The sequence below is a fragment of the Mercurialis annua genome, linkage group LG3 (genome assembly GCF_937616625.2).
Source record: "Mercurialis annua linkage group LG3, ddMerAnnu1.2, whole genome shotgun sequence".
Classification (NCBI taxonomy): Eukaryota; Viridiplantae; Streptophyta; class Magnoliopsida; order Malpighiales; family Euphorbiaceae; genus Mercurialis; species Mercurialis annua.
In genome coordinates this window covers 49,933,910-49,951,990 of record NC_065572.1, presented here as the reverse complement: position 1 = coordinate 49,951,990, position 18,081 = coordinate 49,933,910, and the positions used below count along the sequence as shown (strand labels likewise).

Sequence of the window (18,081 nt, the reverse complement as noted above, 5' to 3'; positions counted from 1 at the left end):
ATGCATTCTAGCTTAGACACTACCCTCTAGGATCAACCCAATATAATGATTGTACTTGCGGCGTGACTGTCAATGTAATGATTCTAAATCCATTATTTCAAAAATTACTACTTCAATCTTAGTCTTAGGTCCGGTCTAACAAATTTTCCAGTTTCAAAACGAGATTTTTAAAACTTCCAGTTAGGCCAGACCTAAAAGAAACAAATCCGATTAAGTGATACACATTCGCTTAATCGAATCTTCAATAACCAGTCTGGTGAAAACTCCTTTCACTAGATACAACCGCCAGGTTAAAGCAAATTCCAGATTCCAAAACGGACTTCCACGTCCACCCTACATGTTTTCAAACTCCTTCCAGAAAGGGATTTAGAGTCATTACATCGACAAATGCTGTTTATCTGCTTTAGAATTGCTAGAAGAGAGTTGTTTGCAGGAAGGCCGACTCTTGCATTGCGATGCGAGGGTCCAGACCAAAATACCTAGGAATAAACCTCGCTCGGAACACGTGTGTAGGAGAAATAAGGTTGGAAGGAACAACGTGTCTTCGTGATATCAAACTGTTCTATGTGCCAAACTTGCTATGTGCTACATGTTAAAAACTAACCCTTGCATAGCATCTGCATATCATGCATCACATCATACTAACCCCTTGTGGATGCAGCGACATTCATCATGCACTAACCTCTTGTTTTGCAGCCATGCTACTGACTGCTCTATCCAGTACCGAGTCAACATCCAGAATATCAAGCAATAAGTCCAACGAATCAGAAGGTCCTAACATGACCCAAACATCGGCAACCCAAACTGCTAACGGATCAGAAATCGGCCTTACCACGACTCCGACATCGGCAACCCAGACATCCAACGGACCAGAAAAACGGCTATACTATGACTTTAGAATCAGCAACCCGAACAACCAATAGAGCAGAAGGAGGTTTCTACCAGGCCGTCCACGGCCCCAGAATACAGTTAGAACGGGCTTCCGGCCTCCTACAGAGTTAGAACGGGCTTCCGGCCTCCTACAGAGTCAGAACAGGCTTCCGGCCTCCTGCAAAATTAGAACGGGTCTTCCACGACTCCAGTAACCCAGAACAGTCAAATGGAACGGAAAAGGTTTCCACCAGACAAAACAACATAGGTTTTCGCTTTCTAGAGCTACCGAATGGAACAACGGAAGTTTCAATAACAAGGCGAGAACTCTCTAGAGCAACCAAATAGAGCAGCGAAAGTTTAAGTACAACCAAACGAAATGGCATGATTTGATTTTCCCAGGATAACCGACAGGGACATCATGGATTACATCTATCAACCAAATAAAACAACAGAGATTCCAGCTTTCCGGAACAACCGAATGGAACAGCGGGAGTTTCAGTAACCTAGAATAGCCAAGCAAGACGACAAGGGTTTAATCTACCTAGGACAAGCAGAATGGACAACATGGATCCCATCTATCTAGAACAACCAAGCCGGCAAACAGAGGTCTTAGCTTTCCATATCAATTGAATGGAACAGCACAGGGTTCCAACCACTTCCGAACAGACAAATAAAGCAGCAAAATTAATGGAAAAGCTCAACTACAGACTCAGTGTCCTACGTCGACCTCAAGCATCAGAAGCCAGAGGAATTAGCACCCGGATCGGACACATCTCCTGCAAGACGAGCACAGGGATCCACCCCAAGTCTCAGGTTCTCGGAGATCTGTTTTTCCTAAACAATTTATCGTTCCAGTTTTATTCATTTTCCGCATTTGAATATTTTTGAATAATTTTATTTAATGCATTCAAGTTCCAGAGTCAATAGTGAAATATATCATATGCATTTATGTGATGTCTCGATCAATAGGAATATTCTCTTCAATCACCATACGTGCATGAGTGATAGAATCAAGTTGTATATAAACTAGCATATTCAATGTCCGGTACAGGGAAACGATAAAATTGAAGTCCAGAGATAATTCTGTTTCAATATGTTCTACCCTTTAAAGGTGAGGGAGTAATAGCCTGCTAAAAGAGAATCCACAATAACCTTTTGGCCAAAAAATAGGGCAAAAGAAAAAGGCGTCGCTCGAAATCAAAGTCAAATTCAAATTCAAAATCAAAATCAAATACAAAAAAAAAAAAATTCCTACCAATGGTGTAAAGCACTCGAGCGCTAGACAAATATAAAAATTCTCCTAGGGATTATTGCAAGAGAGAGGAAAAATAGTCAATCGTGGAATTCCGAAAGGATTAAATTGACGATAGGGGTATTACCGCTTGAAATAGAAAATATCTCAAGTAATGTACCAGACGTTGAATGAGCCGGTAATACAGATTTTCTATCAAACATGTACATTGCTTATTGACCAGCATATATTCTCAGAAAGGACAAGCAAATGACCATAAATCTAAAAGCATAGATTTTTGAGACAATGGAACAAAACCTTTATGGTAAAATTTGAAATTCAAAATTTTTATACATCTCTTCCTGAATAACACTGTGAACGCACATAAATTGTCATAGGAACTACGGATCGTTCCGTTCGAAGCCAAACTACGAAGTTCAGAATGAACAAAGCGAGAGCAAGACTTTTCATTGAACCATCCAGTTCCCTACCGAAAAACTATGCTTTAATGAGAGGGCAATATCGAGTCTACAACAAACGAGCTCAGGAAAATGAAAAATGGGGCCAATTTTTGCAAATTTGGACGTCCCAAGCAGGCCCAGAAGCTCCCACAAGCAGGATACACCTGAAGAATCATGGGCTACAAGCCTCATACTCAACTTAGGCGTTATGCCTCTACCGTCCTACGAAGGACATGCGGATAGCAGGAGGCATCAAGCCTCCTGAGCAGACTCCCAAGTCTCTATACTACCAGAAATACGCAGACACGTAACATGACTTTACTACCCGGAGATGGAAATCCAGATGACAGTAGACGTTAGAGTCCTCTCAATAGGCTTCATGCTGACATGCCATCGCTATCCTAAGACGAAATCCCAGAATCTTAAGGGGACGTCAGAACCCTTATCCCATATGACATAGGGAATCACAATCTTCATCCCAGAATCAAGGGGTATCAAAGTCCTCACAACAAGCACCAAACTTTCCACTATGGAACAGACAACGTGGCCTTATTATCAGAAGTAGCCTGACGGGCTTCCGCCTACTTACTCCGGAAGTATGCAGAAAAGGCGTCGGACCTTCCTCCATAAACAAGACGGGCTTCCAGCCCCCTTACTCCAGAAGTATGCAAAAAAGGCGTTGGGCCTGTTGGGTTTTATAGGTTCATAACGCAGCGGAATTTCAAAAATTTATCTAAAAACCCAAACCAAGATCCATGTAATTCGAATTAACAGAATAATTACTTACTTGTATGTCGAATTCAACAGCAATGTAGGAAGGAAGGAGGTGGTTCACTTTGGTGATACCTGGCCTCGGATCAGAAACGCCTCCAAAAGAACGCGTCCTCTACGAGTATCCACACGAACAGACCTTAGCCAAAACTAGTGCTTGTGTGCTAGCACTATTGCTTCACAAGCAATTTCGAATTTTAGTGATTTAGTGAATAATAAAATTTCGTGATCCTCAAACCAACTGCTTAATGAGTATTTATAGTGATAAATAACACTAGGGTTTGAGACAAATTCGAATTTCAATCTCATTGCAATTCTACAAGTTTATGTTTATCAAAAACTCCTTTTTGATAATTATCCATATATATATTAATTACTATATTTATTATCTTCCAAAAATAATAAATTAAGGAAAACACTTATCCTTAAATTTCGAATTAATATATATATTAATATATATATATTACGAATTATATATATATATATATATATATTACGAATTATATATATATATATAATTAATCACTTAATCACATTGGGCTTGTACAACCCATAACTGTTTTGGGCCTGTTCTTAGTGTGCGACCCTGTAGGTTCATATAACGTTGGCAGTAGGCTCGAAATCCCTATTTCAGCCCACAAGTCGTAAGTGGCCTCTAACAAGACATTATGACTACCCAAATTATATGAATATCGATAATCCGATTTAACCATTTACAATAATATTTTAATCCCTTTGTCTCTCGATATCCAGATTGAATATAAGGCATAGTTATGTCATCCTTATAACATTCAATCATTAGTTTCTTGACTCTAAGTAGACTGAAAATGATAACTTCTTATCAATTAGCATGGCCATGCATTTTCTTCAGTCTATCTTCTTCAAGGGGCCCATAGATATCTTACTCAAATAAATGAGGGACAAATTCCTTCTCAGTCACTCACATTTCTCACATAGTTACTTTCATATCCAATGACAATCTATTCCATTATCCTGTTAAAGATAATGTAAGACTGTATCAAAATATGAAATAGCTATGTAGAAATCCATGATGATTTCAAGGTCAAAGGATTATACTAATAGAACTGTAATGAGAATTACTTATGACAGTGATCTATGTAGTATTCTCACAGTGGGTCATCCAGTGCCTTATTTCTCAAATAGCACCTATGATTTGACTTAATATCTCATATACATGATTAGTAAAACATAATCATCAGTCAACATCATACTAGTCTCAATGTTCTATTAAGACTAGGGATAGATGGTATATAATTCTTTTATTAAACCTAAGGGTTTTACTATCAAGTCACATACTCGATGACCTTAGAAAGAATTAACCATTCAAGTATTTTAATCATTAATATAAAATGATAAAAACTGCCAATCAATAAATAATAAAATGATAAAGTCAAAACATGGTCAAACATGATTGACCTAGTGCATATCACTAACAGGGCCTTCCTCCAAGAGAGAAGAAGGGTTTCCAACCTCTTACCCCAGAAATCCCCGGATCAGAAAATTGAACGCTCTGATGAGGGGGCAACACAGAATACGACGCAGGGAGTAGAGCCCACTCTAACGAAAGCAGAAAATAGGGCTAATTTTCGCAAAATTGCACTCCAGTAACACAAGAAAGCAGAAAATAGGGACAATTTTTGCAAAATTGGGCTCCAAAAACACAAGAAACAACAACCGCCAGACCGCTACCTTCAGGAATCAGCTCCGGAAACACAAGAAACAACAGCCTCAACGCCGATGCCTTCAAAAGTAAACAAACACCAGGCTCATCTCCAAAAGAAATACCCAGAATAGGCACCAAGCCTAAGACACCCAAAGACAGAGTCCGACCAATACGGACCATCACAACCCCCCACAATAGGCGGCAAACCTCTACCTCCAAGAGAATTACAGAGTAGGCGACATGCCTCCGCTACCCAGAGACAGAAATCTGATAGCAGGGGGCAGTAAAATCCTCTAACAATGAAAGAGAATACTACCCCAACCAAATAGAAGAAACATGAAATTCCTCACCCAGAGATTCAGGGGATGTGAAGTCCACATTTTCCCAGAAGACCGGGGACTTAAGGTCCCCATCACCCAAAAACCACGGGCACCCAGCCTTAAACCAGCCAGAGAACCGAGGGCATCAGGTCTCCACAAATAGAAGAACCGAGGAACGTCAGGTCTGCAACCAGCCAGAGAATCGGGGGCATCACGTCTCCAGCCAGCTAGAGAATAGGGGGCATCAGGTCTCCAACAGCCAGAGAACCGGGGGACGCAGGTCTCCAACAAGCCAAAGAATTGGGGCAAAGAACCGGGGGCATCAGGTCTCCAACCAGCCAGAGAATCAGGGGCATCAGGTCTCCAACAGCTAGAGAACCGGGGGACTTCAAGTCTCCAACCACCCAGAAACCGGGGGCATCAGGACTCCATCAACAGTAGAACCGGGGGACGTCAGGTCTCCAACCAATTAGAGAACCGGAGGCATCAGGTCTCCACCAGCGAACCGGGGGCATCTGGTCTTCATCAACCAGAAACCAGAAGCTGAAACAGAGAGGTCAGAAAAGGCTAACACAAATATGGCAGATAAAACAGAGCTATGAAAATAGAGCGTCCAGAATGCTGAATGTACAAAATATTATGACAACCTACACAGTCATCAATAAAAGAAAACGTTCAAAACTTAACAAACATACAGTACAAGCCTAACTATCAGAGTCCAAATCCTGCTCTAAGGTCTCTGAGTCTCTGTAACGGCTTCTAGAGGGTGAGTCACCAGAATAATGCCCAGTCTGCTCGCCACCAAAAGACGAAGGGAAGTCTCCACGACCTCCCCGGATGTCAGATCCTCGTCTACCACGGGCTCCACGTCCACGATTACCAGCACGAAGTCAACCTCCACCACCAGGAAACCAAGGAGGGATGTCACTATCAGCCGGACCCAGCCCTGTCAGACGCACCTGCTCCTCTAGATCGTCAATGCGCAATTACAGAAGAAATCAGAGAGCAGTCAGAGCTATAGGATTGCATACATGCATACATATAGGATAGAAATATTGCATATTTGTTTTTACCATCCTCTGTGCAGACATAGTACACAAGCGATCATGCCAGTAGTAAGCAACATCGGTCAACTGAACCACGTCAGACACCGGCATCTGAAAACTAGCAGAAGACGCTTAGTCTAACAGGGAAAACGAGCCCTTAATTAAAAAGAGCAGAAAAAGTGAAATACACTCATGGATACAGTCAGCAGGCGCAAAAGAATGTGTCATATACCACAAAGGAACAGTCCTGCTCAGGCCCACGTACGCCACCGTAACATGCAGATCTCTCCGGCATCTGACTCAAAGAACCAAAGACTATGTCACTAGCACTGGCTCGCCTACTAGGCGGGACCCGACTAGGAGACCCCGGACCGTCTACCCTAGCACGGACAGAATGAGACCCACGTCTAGCACCTCCCTGAGAGAACACCAAAAAAGATTTCAAGAAGACGAAAAAAACCCAAAAGAGAAAAAAAAAACCAGAAGAATGACACATACCTGTGACCCTGGAGCCGCATGCTGAATCTGAACAACGGTTACTCCGTCCAACGGAAGCCTTCCTAGAAGACGATGCCTCGCGAAGTCATCTAGATAGCTCGACTGAGGAACAGATACCAGACCAGTAGCAGGATAACCACTCAGATCCAGTTAAAGAGCAGGCAATACCACGTCCCTGCCACGCAGCATCGATGAAGGAGGTCCAACCGGGACCATACGGACACGTGGGCCACCCCACCAATGGAGAACGCGCTCCCCCTAAAACCAGGACCTACAACTCGGGCCATGCATCAGATAACGCAAGCCCAACTTCGCTACAACACCTTGTACCCACCGTGGCCAGCGAACTCCAGGAGGAGTGTTCCAAGAAGCATCCACCTGTAATCAGTAGAACGGTGGTCAACGCTGCAAAAGATACCCAAAGTAGTTCATAAATAGAGTTCGGTACTCACATCTGTACACGCTAGCTCGTTCAGCCAGCCTCTAAACGCAGCTCCCTGACTCTGCGTCAAAGTACGAGAAAAGTCCCTGAATCTCAGCATAAGGTATCCTAACCCCGGAAGAACACCAAAGCCATTCCGAAGGCCCCTCTGAATGGCCCAGATATGAAAACAGAATAAAACCAGCTAAGATAACGAAATAGAAAACACGATGCAGTTAAAAGCAATAAAACAACTCATGTGTACAGCAGGCCACATCCCATAAAGACGAGATCCCCCACGGACCACTCGGTCCATGCTAGTATAAAGATAGGCCAAGGCAGCGGACCCCCAGTCATACGAACTAACCATGTCCAAGTCCTCTAAGGTCGGCAACACGCAAAGTGGCAGAGTCGCACCTGAACTGCAGAACAGAGTAGACCCCAACAGATAACAGATAAAAGCTCGGGTAATCAGATCAACCTCGTCGCTAGTCCAGGGAAAGCTGTCCTTGTAACGGTCATACAACTCAAGGTGTCGAATGCTACGACCCTTCATCTCCGGAACAAAACCCAGCATCTCAAATATGTACGCATCCATCTAAGGATAGAATCCCAAACCACCATCAAAAGGCACAAGCGCGCCTCCAATAGAGATTCCGGTAATCAACGAAAAGTCCAGAGGAGTCACTGTCAGCTCCCCGACCGAAAAATGAAAAGTGTGGGTAGTATCCATCCACCGCTCCATCAGCGCACGCAGAGAAATGCTGTCACAGATCCTCATCGCAGTGAACAGACCGCTAGCAAGACAGCCAAAACCCGTAGCGTCTCCTACGAACGAACAGGAGCAGGCAAGACATCGTACCACATACGTGCATCCACAAAGTTCCCCGGCGTACGGAATACATCTCGCTCCTGAAAGCACAAAAAGATCAGAAAACGGGGTTAGAATCAGCGAAACTCGAACCGGAATAGCCAAAAAACGCACCGGGAGTCGCGTGCCACAGAGGCACTGGCGCCATCGTCACGGCGCTAGTGTCCCTGGTAGCGCCGGCAGCTTATCCTGGCGACACCGCCAGTACATTGTGGCGGCGGCGCCACTATAACCTGGCGCCACCGCCACTTCTTTCCCTCTTGGGGACCAATTTTTTTAGGGATTGGGCCCACTTTCGACTGAGTTTCGACAATATTTCGGACGTATTTCGAACATACGGACAATAAAAAGTCTATCTACAAGCCAAAAACGATGAAAAAGGCACCTCGCGATGAGCCTTGGCACACAAGTGCCCCTCCAGATGCAACAAGAGCGGAACATCCTTATCCGCCTCCAGTAAAGCAGCATGCCGGTCTGCCTACCGGTCAAGATCAATGCACGGCTCCCTAAAGGTCCAGCGTGGTGCCATAGCTCAAATGCTCAAAGTCAGAGAATAGAGAGAGAAGAAAAGGAAGTGCAAAATGAGAAATGAGGGAATGGCTCTCTTAAAAGGCACAAGACACTAAAAGACGAAAAAATACATCCTTTGAAGATATGCCAAAAAGATACCTTTAAGGATGCAACCCCAGAAGATGAACAGCCAAAAAATACAAACAATCCTGAAAACAGATAGACGAAAATGCAGATAGACAGCCAAGAATGACAGACAATCCTGGAAACAGATAGAAATACAAATGGACATCCAAGAACGACAGAACAGGTCCTAGAGCTTTTAGAGTAAGACTCAGAGCCTTCATTGCAAACCCATAGAATCAGAACAAGTCACAGAGCCTTCAGAATAAGTCCTAGAGCCTTCAAACAAAGTCCCAGAGCCTTCAGACAAAGATCCAGAGCTTTAAGACAAGACCCAGAGCCTTCAGACAAAGACCCAGAGCCTTCAGACAAGTCCCAGAGCCATCAAACAAGTCCCATAGCCTCCGGAATAAAACCGAAAAGTTTCCCAGAAGACGGGATTCAAAAGAGCCTCCCCAGATGGCATAAAGACGCCTAAACACGGTAGAGAAACACTGAAACATGGTATAGAGACACCATAAGTGGCAGAATGACGCCAAAGCCTGATGGAAAACATCAGCATACGGTAGAAAGACACTGAAGCCTGGTAGAAAGACATCAGCATCCGCTAAGCGTGAAATAATTAACGGAATCTAGACACCTATGCAATATAGGTGGCCTTTGGGACGGCCAAGGGATCCTGTGTATCTATAAGAAAGTTTCGGATAGGAAAATTACCAGGGTTCGAGCCATCGGACCACTCTCGGTACGGCCGAGGGTTTATAGCTCCATTCCACGGGGCACGCACTCAGGCAGCCCGGGCTCAACGGCAGCTGAAAGAACTACTCCCAGCCAGATGCGGAGTAGGCCAGAACCAGAGGTGCATGAGGCCAGAATCATGCACCACAGCAGGTAATGCTCAAGGTAGGGCATTACCATACCACCAGGCAAGCGAGGGCCTCCAACGGTGGGCAGTATCCATGTCGCTCGTTGTACAGAATCAATCCCACGAAGACAAGAGGTTTAAAGTGAGTGAAATTGATTTTGATATCCAATTCGTTTAGCAACAAGGGTTGATTGGTTTGATTAACAACTACGGAATTAAACACTAAGCAAATGAACAATTAAACTATTAAGCAATCAAGTATTAAATGGGTCTAACAAATATGTAAAGAAGTCTAGAGGTTGCTAATTCATGCCACTAACGGATCCTAGGTAATTGGGTCAAATAGTGATATTGGTTCAGGTCAAGCTATCCAAAAGCATCAATTCCGCTCTCTCAAGTCTAAAATTGAAAGACCCGACGCTTGGTTAACGCATGGAAATCTAATTCGCCCTCGCGTAATTAGATTTTCATAATACGAACCAAACACATTAATTCGCAAGCTTATAGACCACCTATTTCCTAAACCGCTCTCGCGTGATTAGGTCCTAGGTTTGTGATTAACTAGGTCCGTCTAACTAATTGACCCTCGCCTAATTAATTAGACTCTAAACATAGATTAATATATCAAGTTAATCTAAGCATTAAGCCCCAATAATCACAACAAACACCCAACACATATTAACCCTAATCAACTAATCATGGCAATCATTAACAACCCCTAAACAAGGGGTTTACCTACTAACTACTAACATGGTATCAATAGCTAAGCAAGAATAAAGATTAAACATAATGTAGAGAATGATTACCTTGTGATAATAAGTGAAGACCCCAAGCATTAAATAGAAAATGAAGAACAATAATGATGAAATGAATAATAATCTTCTATTAATTAATAACTTGAATCCACAATAAAAGCTTGTAAAGTAGCTAAGAACAAAAGGAATAAAATCTGGAAATTGAATAGTAATGGAGGCTATAATCCTCAAACTAAGTGCATAACCCTAAAATGGGAAAGAGGGGATCCTTTTATAATTCAAGGACATAAAAGGAATAAAATTACATCATATGACAAGTCTAAATGAAGCAACCAATGAAAATAGACTAAGTATTTGTCCTCATGTGCTCTTTCAGCTCTAAATCATGTATCTTCATTAATGAGGTGTCTCTGACAGAAATGGAGGCATTTCTTCCGAAAAAGGCTTAAATCAAAAGCCTACTGCAACTTCCCAGGGGCTGTCTCGGACGAGACAGGCTTAATTTATGCATGTCTCGAACGAAACCAATTTGTCTCGAACGAGATAGGCTTCTTTTACCATCTTCTGCTCTTTTCTCGACTTTTCCTCCTTTTTTCCTCGATTTGCACCTGAAAGACTTCGACATGAAAATGAGCGACAAGTGAAATAAAAACATACAAAGTTGCTATAAAAAGCTACAATTAGACATGTCAAATAGGTGTAAATTCTACACCTATCAAACCTCCTCACACTTAACCTTTGCTCGTCCTCGAGCGAGAATTGAATCTCGCTATATGAACATGCTAGGGAGCTTGAAAACGCTGAAACACAAACCGCATTTTTATTCACAAACCATAAGTAGATGAATGCTCCTTCCAATTGTAACAACCGCTACAAATGCATACTAATGACACCCAATCGCAAATTAAAGTACTCGAAAGGTGAAAATATTGCTTATTCGGCACTTAAATCACATAGAGTCACATTATCACTTACGGGACATGTCGGATAAGTATGAGTTTTCACAAAGGAAATTCAAGGTAAAACCGTGTGAAAATTAACCAAAAAGCATAAATCCTCAGAAGTTTACACTCTAACGCTCCAAGTATTTAAGGTAGTGTAGAAACAACTATAAAGCTCTCAAATGCACACATATATTCATCATAAGCTTGACTATAATCCGGGACTCCACCACTTAGTTCGGTAGATGACACAAATCAAATGGGATTTTATTTGGGTTGTAATGGGGTTAAGGTGTAGGGTAGGTAAAAAGAGGGTAAAATATGGTTAAATAATTGACTTGACAACTAAGTTACAAAACATCCTAACTTGATCTAGCTTGGAACTTTTCTAAAATATGAACATTTCTTTTTTTTTCATGCCACTATTTATTCTTTTGCTTTTCTTTTCATTTTTCTCTTTTTTTTTCTTTTTTGCTTTCTTTCCTAATTTTTTTTATTCTTTCTTTCTTTTTCTGTCCTTACTTAGGCAATTTGTTCATTTTTCTTTCTTTTCATCAAACTAGATTCAAGTTTTTACAAAACATCAAAGTTGTTCAAGTTAATTATGGTGTTCAAAGAGGTAGATGTTGAAGGGTTTAAATGTGTGAAATTTTAGGTTAAAAACAAGAAAAGGTTTTAGGCTCAAACTTGTGCAACTAATGGAAACTGGGTAGTCTTTTAAGTGGTTTTAAAGAAAACGTGAAATTCTAATGCCATTCTCATTTTTGTGTCAAAAACTCAATAATGTGATTTTGAACGGATACAAGTCAAGTTCTAGGAATTAAACATGTGAAAGATTTACAAAACAAAGAAATTGGGCTCAAAGTTTTTCAATAAATGTCAAAAGTTTAATTTCCACACAAGCAAACCAATCATACCTAAGATCAACTCATCTAAAAAATAATAATTCAGAGCAACATCTCATGAATCCGCATCAAAGTAATTATTATGCAAAAACAATCTAGTACTCAATTAAATTATGATCATGCAATTGGTGTTTCATAGAATGAGCATCAATAATTATTGTTACAAAAAGAAATCACATTTAATCAGTTATGAATCGGAATTACAAACATGAAAAGTGTTTCAAACAAACAAGATCACTAGCCAATTTTTTAACAAAATTCGAGCTCAAAGTTAAGTGATACAAGGCACCCAACATCAAAACGACACTAAAACATAAACATAAAACAGAAACATAAAAACATAAACTAGTCAAAATACCCAATTAAACAAAACACTAAGCGCTAACGAAATCAATTTGACTAACCCCCTCCTCACACTATTTTATGCTATGTCCATATTGCAATGAAATAAATAAAAAGGAAAATTGCATAAGTTAGGGATTAGAAAACAAATCTCGCTAGTCGAAAACTGGGGGCTCCGGTGATGGCTCGGGTGACGGGTACCGCTTTTTTTTTTAGAAAAATAAATTTGTTTCGTCTGAAACCAGTTGGTTTCGGACGAAACAGGCTTATTTTTTAGAAGCATGTGGTCTGATTGTAACTGTTTCAGACGAGACAGTTTTTGTCTCGCTTGAGACAGGCTTAAATTTGCACTGTCTCGTTTGAGACAAATTGGTCTCGTCCAAAACAAGCTTGTTTCGGACGAGACCAACACTATTTCGAACGGAATAGTGTTGATCTGATTACCTCTGCCAAATTTTCCTCAAACCTGCACATTATCAAAGAAAAATAACCCGGCATCACACGGAACTAACGAGATAAAATGGACAAAACTCGTAATAATAACAAAAATAAAATAAAGAGAAGGGTAAAAAGTCTAACCTCTCGGGAATGCCTCCCGAGTGCGTTTGTTTAGAGTCGAAAGCTCGACTAGCAATCCTCAAAATCATGGAGGATCAAAAAGAGCGACTTGCTCACGGATCTCATGTTGGTGCAGCGGGACGTGAGGGTCCGAATCGTATATTTCAATTCAAAATTGGAATTCCAACAATTCGGATCCAGAAATTGATCATATCAATTACAAATGGATCGTCGTATCATCTAGTAATTAAAGCACGCATCTAGAAACCGTAAGAAGAATACCTATGTCGATTCTCCATAGATTCTTGTAGTCCCGATAGTACGGCGACCTCAAGCTCGTCCACACGAGTATGCGTCCGATTGAATCCTCGCCTTGAAGTAATCTGCAAGAGTTTCTCTTGCCGAGGAACCCTAAGCTCAAACTCTCGCCTCGATTACGTCTTTGCTGGGATGTATGAAAAACTTTCTCCAAATTTTTCTGTGATTGATGACAACTTGAACTCCTTCAAATATGCTCTCTTAAGTGTGGTCTGTCTGGAATGAGCAAAGGCAACCTCTATTTATAGGGTAGAGCTTTGCTTAAGAATGCAACACCTCACATGCTAGGTGTCACACACCAAGCAAAGGTGTTGCCACCATTCGACACCTCACATGCTAGGTGTCACACACCAAGCATAGATGTTGCCACCATCTGACACATCGCATGCTAGGTGTCACACATCAAGCATAGGTGTTGCCACCTTCTGACACGTCGGATGCTAGGTGTCACACACAGAGACATACATGACATCATCACATGACATCATCACGTGACATCATCATATGACATCATCGTGACATCATCACATGACATCATCGTGACATCATCACATTAACTTGGATAAAATACAAGTAGGTTCCTACTAATTTATAACTCTTACAAATTAGTCCCTAATTTATACTTGTTTTTCATCTTAGATTAATTTCCGAGATATGCTAGTATCTATATGAAATCGATCTCTCGTAAACTCAATCGGTTGCACACCCTATTGTGTGTGACTAACTAGGTTCACATCTATATGGCAACGAGAGTCATAAGAAATGCCTTTCTTATATTAAATAATTAAATCCCATTAATTATTAATTCTCGTAGATCGTGAGTGACGTCTAGCAACATATCACGACCCCCAAATAGATATGAATGTTTCGATGCATACTTTATGAACCAATGTTCATAATTACCGTACACTCAAAATTCCCTTCATCTAAGATTCTGATCTCGACTAGTGTCACGGTTAAGTCAAACACTGTTTGTCTTAATCATATGACCTCATCTCAGTTCTTATTCTTGATAAATATGGCTTCCACTAGAAACAACTTTCTAAGTAAGTCATATACACCCGCGCAGGTTTTATCATCCATCAAGAACAATTTGAGATAGCATAGAATCTTTTCTCCGTTCATCCGGAGTGATAAATCCTCTCTTGGTTAAACCCCTATCTCCATATACAACTAACTAGAGCCAACACATCCCGCGACCCTAGCTCATGAAAGATCTAGGGATAAGGAGTATCAAACTCTAATCACCTATATACAAGATAGTGTCACCGCAAGTCAAAGGACATATGTACAATTATGAAATAGATGACATTAAATTGACTTTGATGAAATACCATGTATAAGTCATCTAGCGTCACTTGTTCGACTCACTCAAACCCTTTGAGTGTCCATATGTTTATTCTGATCCCCATCAAGTAGTATGAGACTCACTGCTTCCTATAATTAGTAACTCTTTACTAATAAGGAGAATAAACAGAGGTGACGATCTTTCCGGGATAATGCGATGCCCTTATTCGTAGGACCCCATCGATCGTGAACGGATATTTAGATCACTTGTATAATAGAATCTGTCACTCATATTCTCAACACCTTAAGAATAGATTCTATCACAATGTGATAAGTACAATATGCAATAAATAAACACTTAGTTGATGAGGCACTTAGTTCAAATAAAACATATATATCATTGCCAATGGGATTTGTTTATACAAGTATAAATACAAAATGGCCCTAGGGCACATACTACTAACATCTCATTCATCAACACTCTTAGATATGGTTTGCACCGTTGTCCAAGCACGTTAAAAACATCTCCATTGGCCCCCTCCAACTCAATCAAATCATCCTCCATTTTGCGCCGTGTTTTAAACGGTCCGCTCCACTTAGAAATCAACTTCCCCGGATGTGAATGCTCTTGGGAGATTCGAAATTGGACGTACTCACCAAGAGTAGCAACTTTCGTGCACATTTGTCTCTTACTTGCGGTTGCTATCCCATTGAGCTTCAACTTCCATAATGCCTAACGTCTTGGTTTTCCCTTGTGTGGCTTGACATGAGGTGTCATATTTATTTTTGCACACACAATTTCGGGTTCTTTCTTATGAACTTCCTTTATAGGCACATGCAATGTGGGTTCAATAGCATCAATCTTCATGCATTTCTCCTCCTCACTCTTGCTTTTTCCATGCCTCGTGTCAAATTCCATGCTCTCATCATTCATTCTCAATGTTATCTTTCCCGCATTAACATCAATCAATGCTTGCCCCGTATTTAGAAAAGGGCGCCCAAGAATCATGGGGCAATCTTTGTCGACCGCATAATCAAGCACAACAAAGTCCACCGGAAATATGAACTTGCCCACTTTTACTATCACGTCTTCCGCAACTCCATGAGGTCTCTTGAGAGAATGGTCAGCCAATTGGAGCATCATGGAAGTTTGTTTTATCGGTTGATTTCCACACAGTTTCCTGAAAAGACACAAGGGTATTAGATTTATACTTGCACCTAAATCACAAAGACAATTAAGAGAAGTAAAAGTGCCAATTGAGCAAGGAATAGTGAAACTCCCCGGGTCCTTTAACTTTGTCGGTAGATCACTTTGGATAATAAAACTACAACTCTCTGTGAGGGAGATTATTTCGCCTTGTTTCCAACTTCGCTTGTTCATAATTATATCCTTCAAGAACTTAGCGTATTGGAGCATCTCTCTCAAAGCATCCGCTAAGATCAAGTGGATTTGAATTTTGTTAAATATTTCAAGGAACTTTTGGAACTTTTCATTGTCCGGAGCTTTTTTTAACCGGCTTGGAAAATGGAACTTTAGGCACAAAAGGAGGAGACGGAGGCGGTCTCACATATGGCTCCTCAACCTCAACTACTACCTCCTTACTCGGACTTGACACATCCTTTCTAGAACTAGCAATGTCTTCCACTTCAATATGCTCATTATCTTCAATTGTAAGGCTCTTGCCATTTTGACTTCTCAAGATCCTCTTCATGATCAACATCAAGGACTCTACCGCTTTGAAGCTCCACAATTTTAATGACTTTCACATGCTCTCTAGGATTAGTTTTTGTAGTGGAGGGCAATCCCCTTTGAGGTCTCCCTTGAAGCGCGCAACTTGTGAGATTTGAGTCTCAAGCATTTGACTAGTGGCGGCTTGGTTCCTCTCCTTTTGTCTAGCATCAAGCTCTCTTTCCTTGGCTTCAAGTTCCATCCTATCAAATCTCTCAAGTACTTTAGCAAGCAAGCTTCCCTCATCTGGACTCCGTTGTTGTTGGAAACCGGGAGGGTGTGGAGGCTGATTGCCAAAATTGTTTCCTTGATTGTAATTGTGGTTCCCTTGATGTTGTGGCGGTCAATTCCCACACTGGAAGCTTGGTCCCGCTTGTTAAGACGCTTGAGCATTGCCTTGACCTTCTTGGTTTCCCCATCCGAAATTTGGGTGATTCCTCCACTCGGGGTTATAGGTGTTGGAATAAGGATCCTTAGCTTGCCTTTGACCCCCAATGTAGTTTACTTGCTCACTTAAGACTTGCCCCGTTACTAGGCATTCTCCCCCCGAGTGGTTGTAATCTCTACAAAACTCGCATCCCACTTGGACATAAGCTACCGGAGCATTTCTTGGAGCAACTTGTTTCTTGAGGGCATCCATTTGTGCTTGGAGTGAAGCATTTGTTTCTTTTATGGCCTCCATTTCTCTCACTTGGTTAAGAGTACCGATTTTTGACTAGGCGGTGCTCTTCTATCCATGGGCCCCCATGTACTACTAACTATGGCCAATTTCTTCACCAAGTCAAGAGCTTCTTCAAAGTCTTTTGCATTAGCGATCCTCTCGACGCCGCATCAATAGTGGCTCTAGTAGTAATAGTTGTCCCATCATAGAATATTTGAATAACATGCTCTCTATTGAGCCGACGTTGTGGGACGCTCCTTTGTAGATCCTTGAACCGCTCCCATGCCTCATGAAAGTGACTCTCCTTCAAATTGAACAGACTCAAGTATATCCTTGGTCAACTTTGTGGTCTTGCCATGGCGGAAGTACTTGGTGAGAAACGCTTGAGCCATTTCCCTCCAAGTGTGGATTGACTCGTTAGTTAGAGAAGGGAGCCACAAACTAGCCTTGTCCCTCAAAGAGAATGGAAACATCTGTAGCTTGATTTGATCCACGATTATCTCATGAAGCTCGCATGTATTGAGTACACCCAATTACTTGGCAATGTGCGCATTCGGATCCTCATGACTCAACCCATAAAAAGCACAACGGTTCTCTAAGAGTTGTATTGTACTTGGCTTGATCTCGAAGGTTGCCGCTTGAACCGGCATTGCAAAACATCCAAACGTGGCATTATCCACATGCGGTAAGAAGAACTCGCCCAAAGTTTGTCTTGGTTGATTTTGCACTTGTGGGTGCACTTGGGGGCGATTATCCCTTGGGCGCTCTTGATGCCTTTGTCGGTTCACATTCTCAAGTGGAGGAGGGGGTGGTGGATGTTGTTGTTCTCCTCCTTCCATTAGAGGATTGAACATCTCCTCGTCCTCATAATCGTTTCCCTCGTTATTTATAACTAGGGGAATTCGGGCTCT

The 18,081-nt window shown here is 41.6% G+C and overlaps 1 protein-coding gene across 1 annotated transcript; it reads right to left on the bottom strand.

Moving 5' to 3' along the window:
• Window positions 1-15,513: 15,513 nt before the first annotated feature.
• On the bottom strand, window positions 15,514-16,197 carry LOC126672584 (uncharacterized). The gene has a single exon (XM_050366539.1). It carries the CDS (start codon window positions 16,195-16,197, stop codon window positions 15,514-15,516), a length of 684 nt encoding a protein of 227 aa, XP_050222496.1.
• Window positions 16,198-18,081: the final 1,884 nt, after the last annotated feature.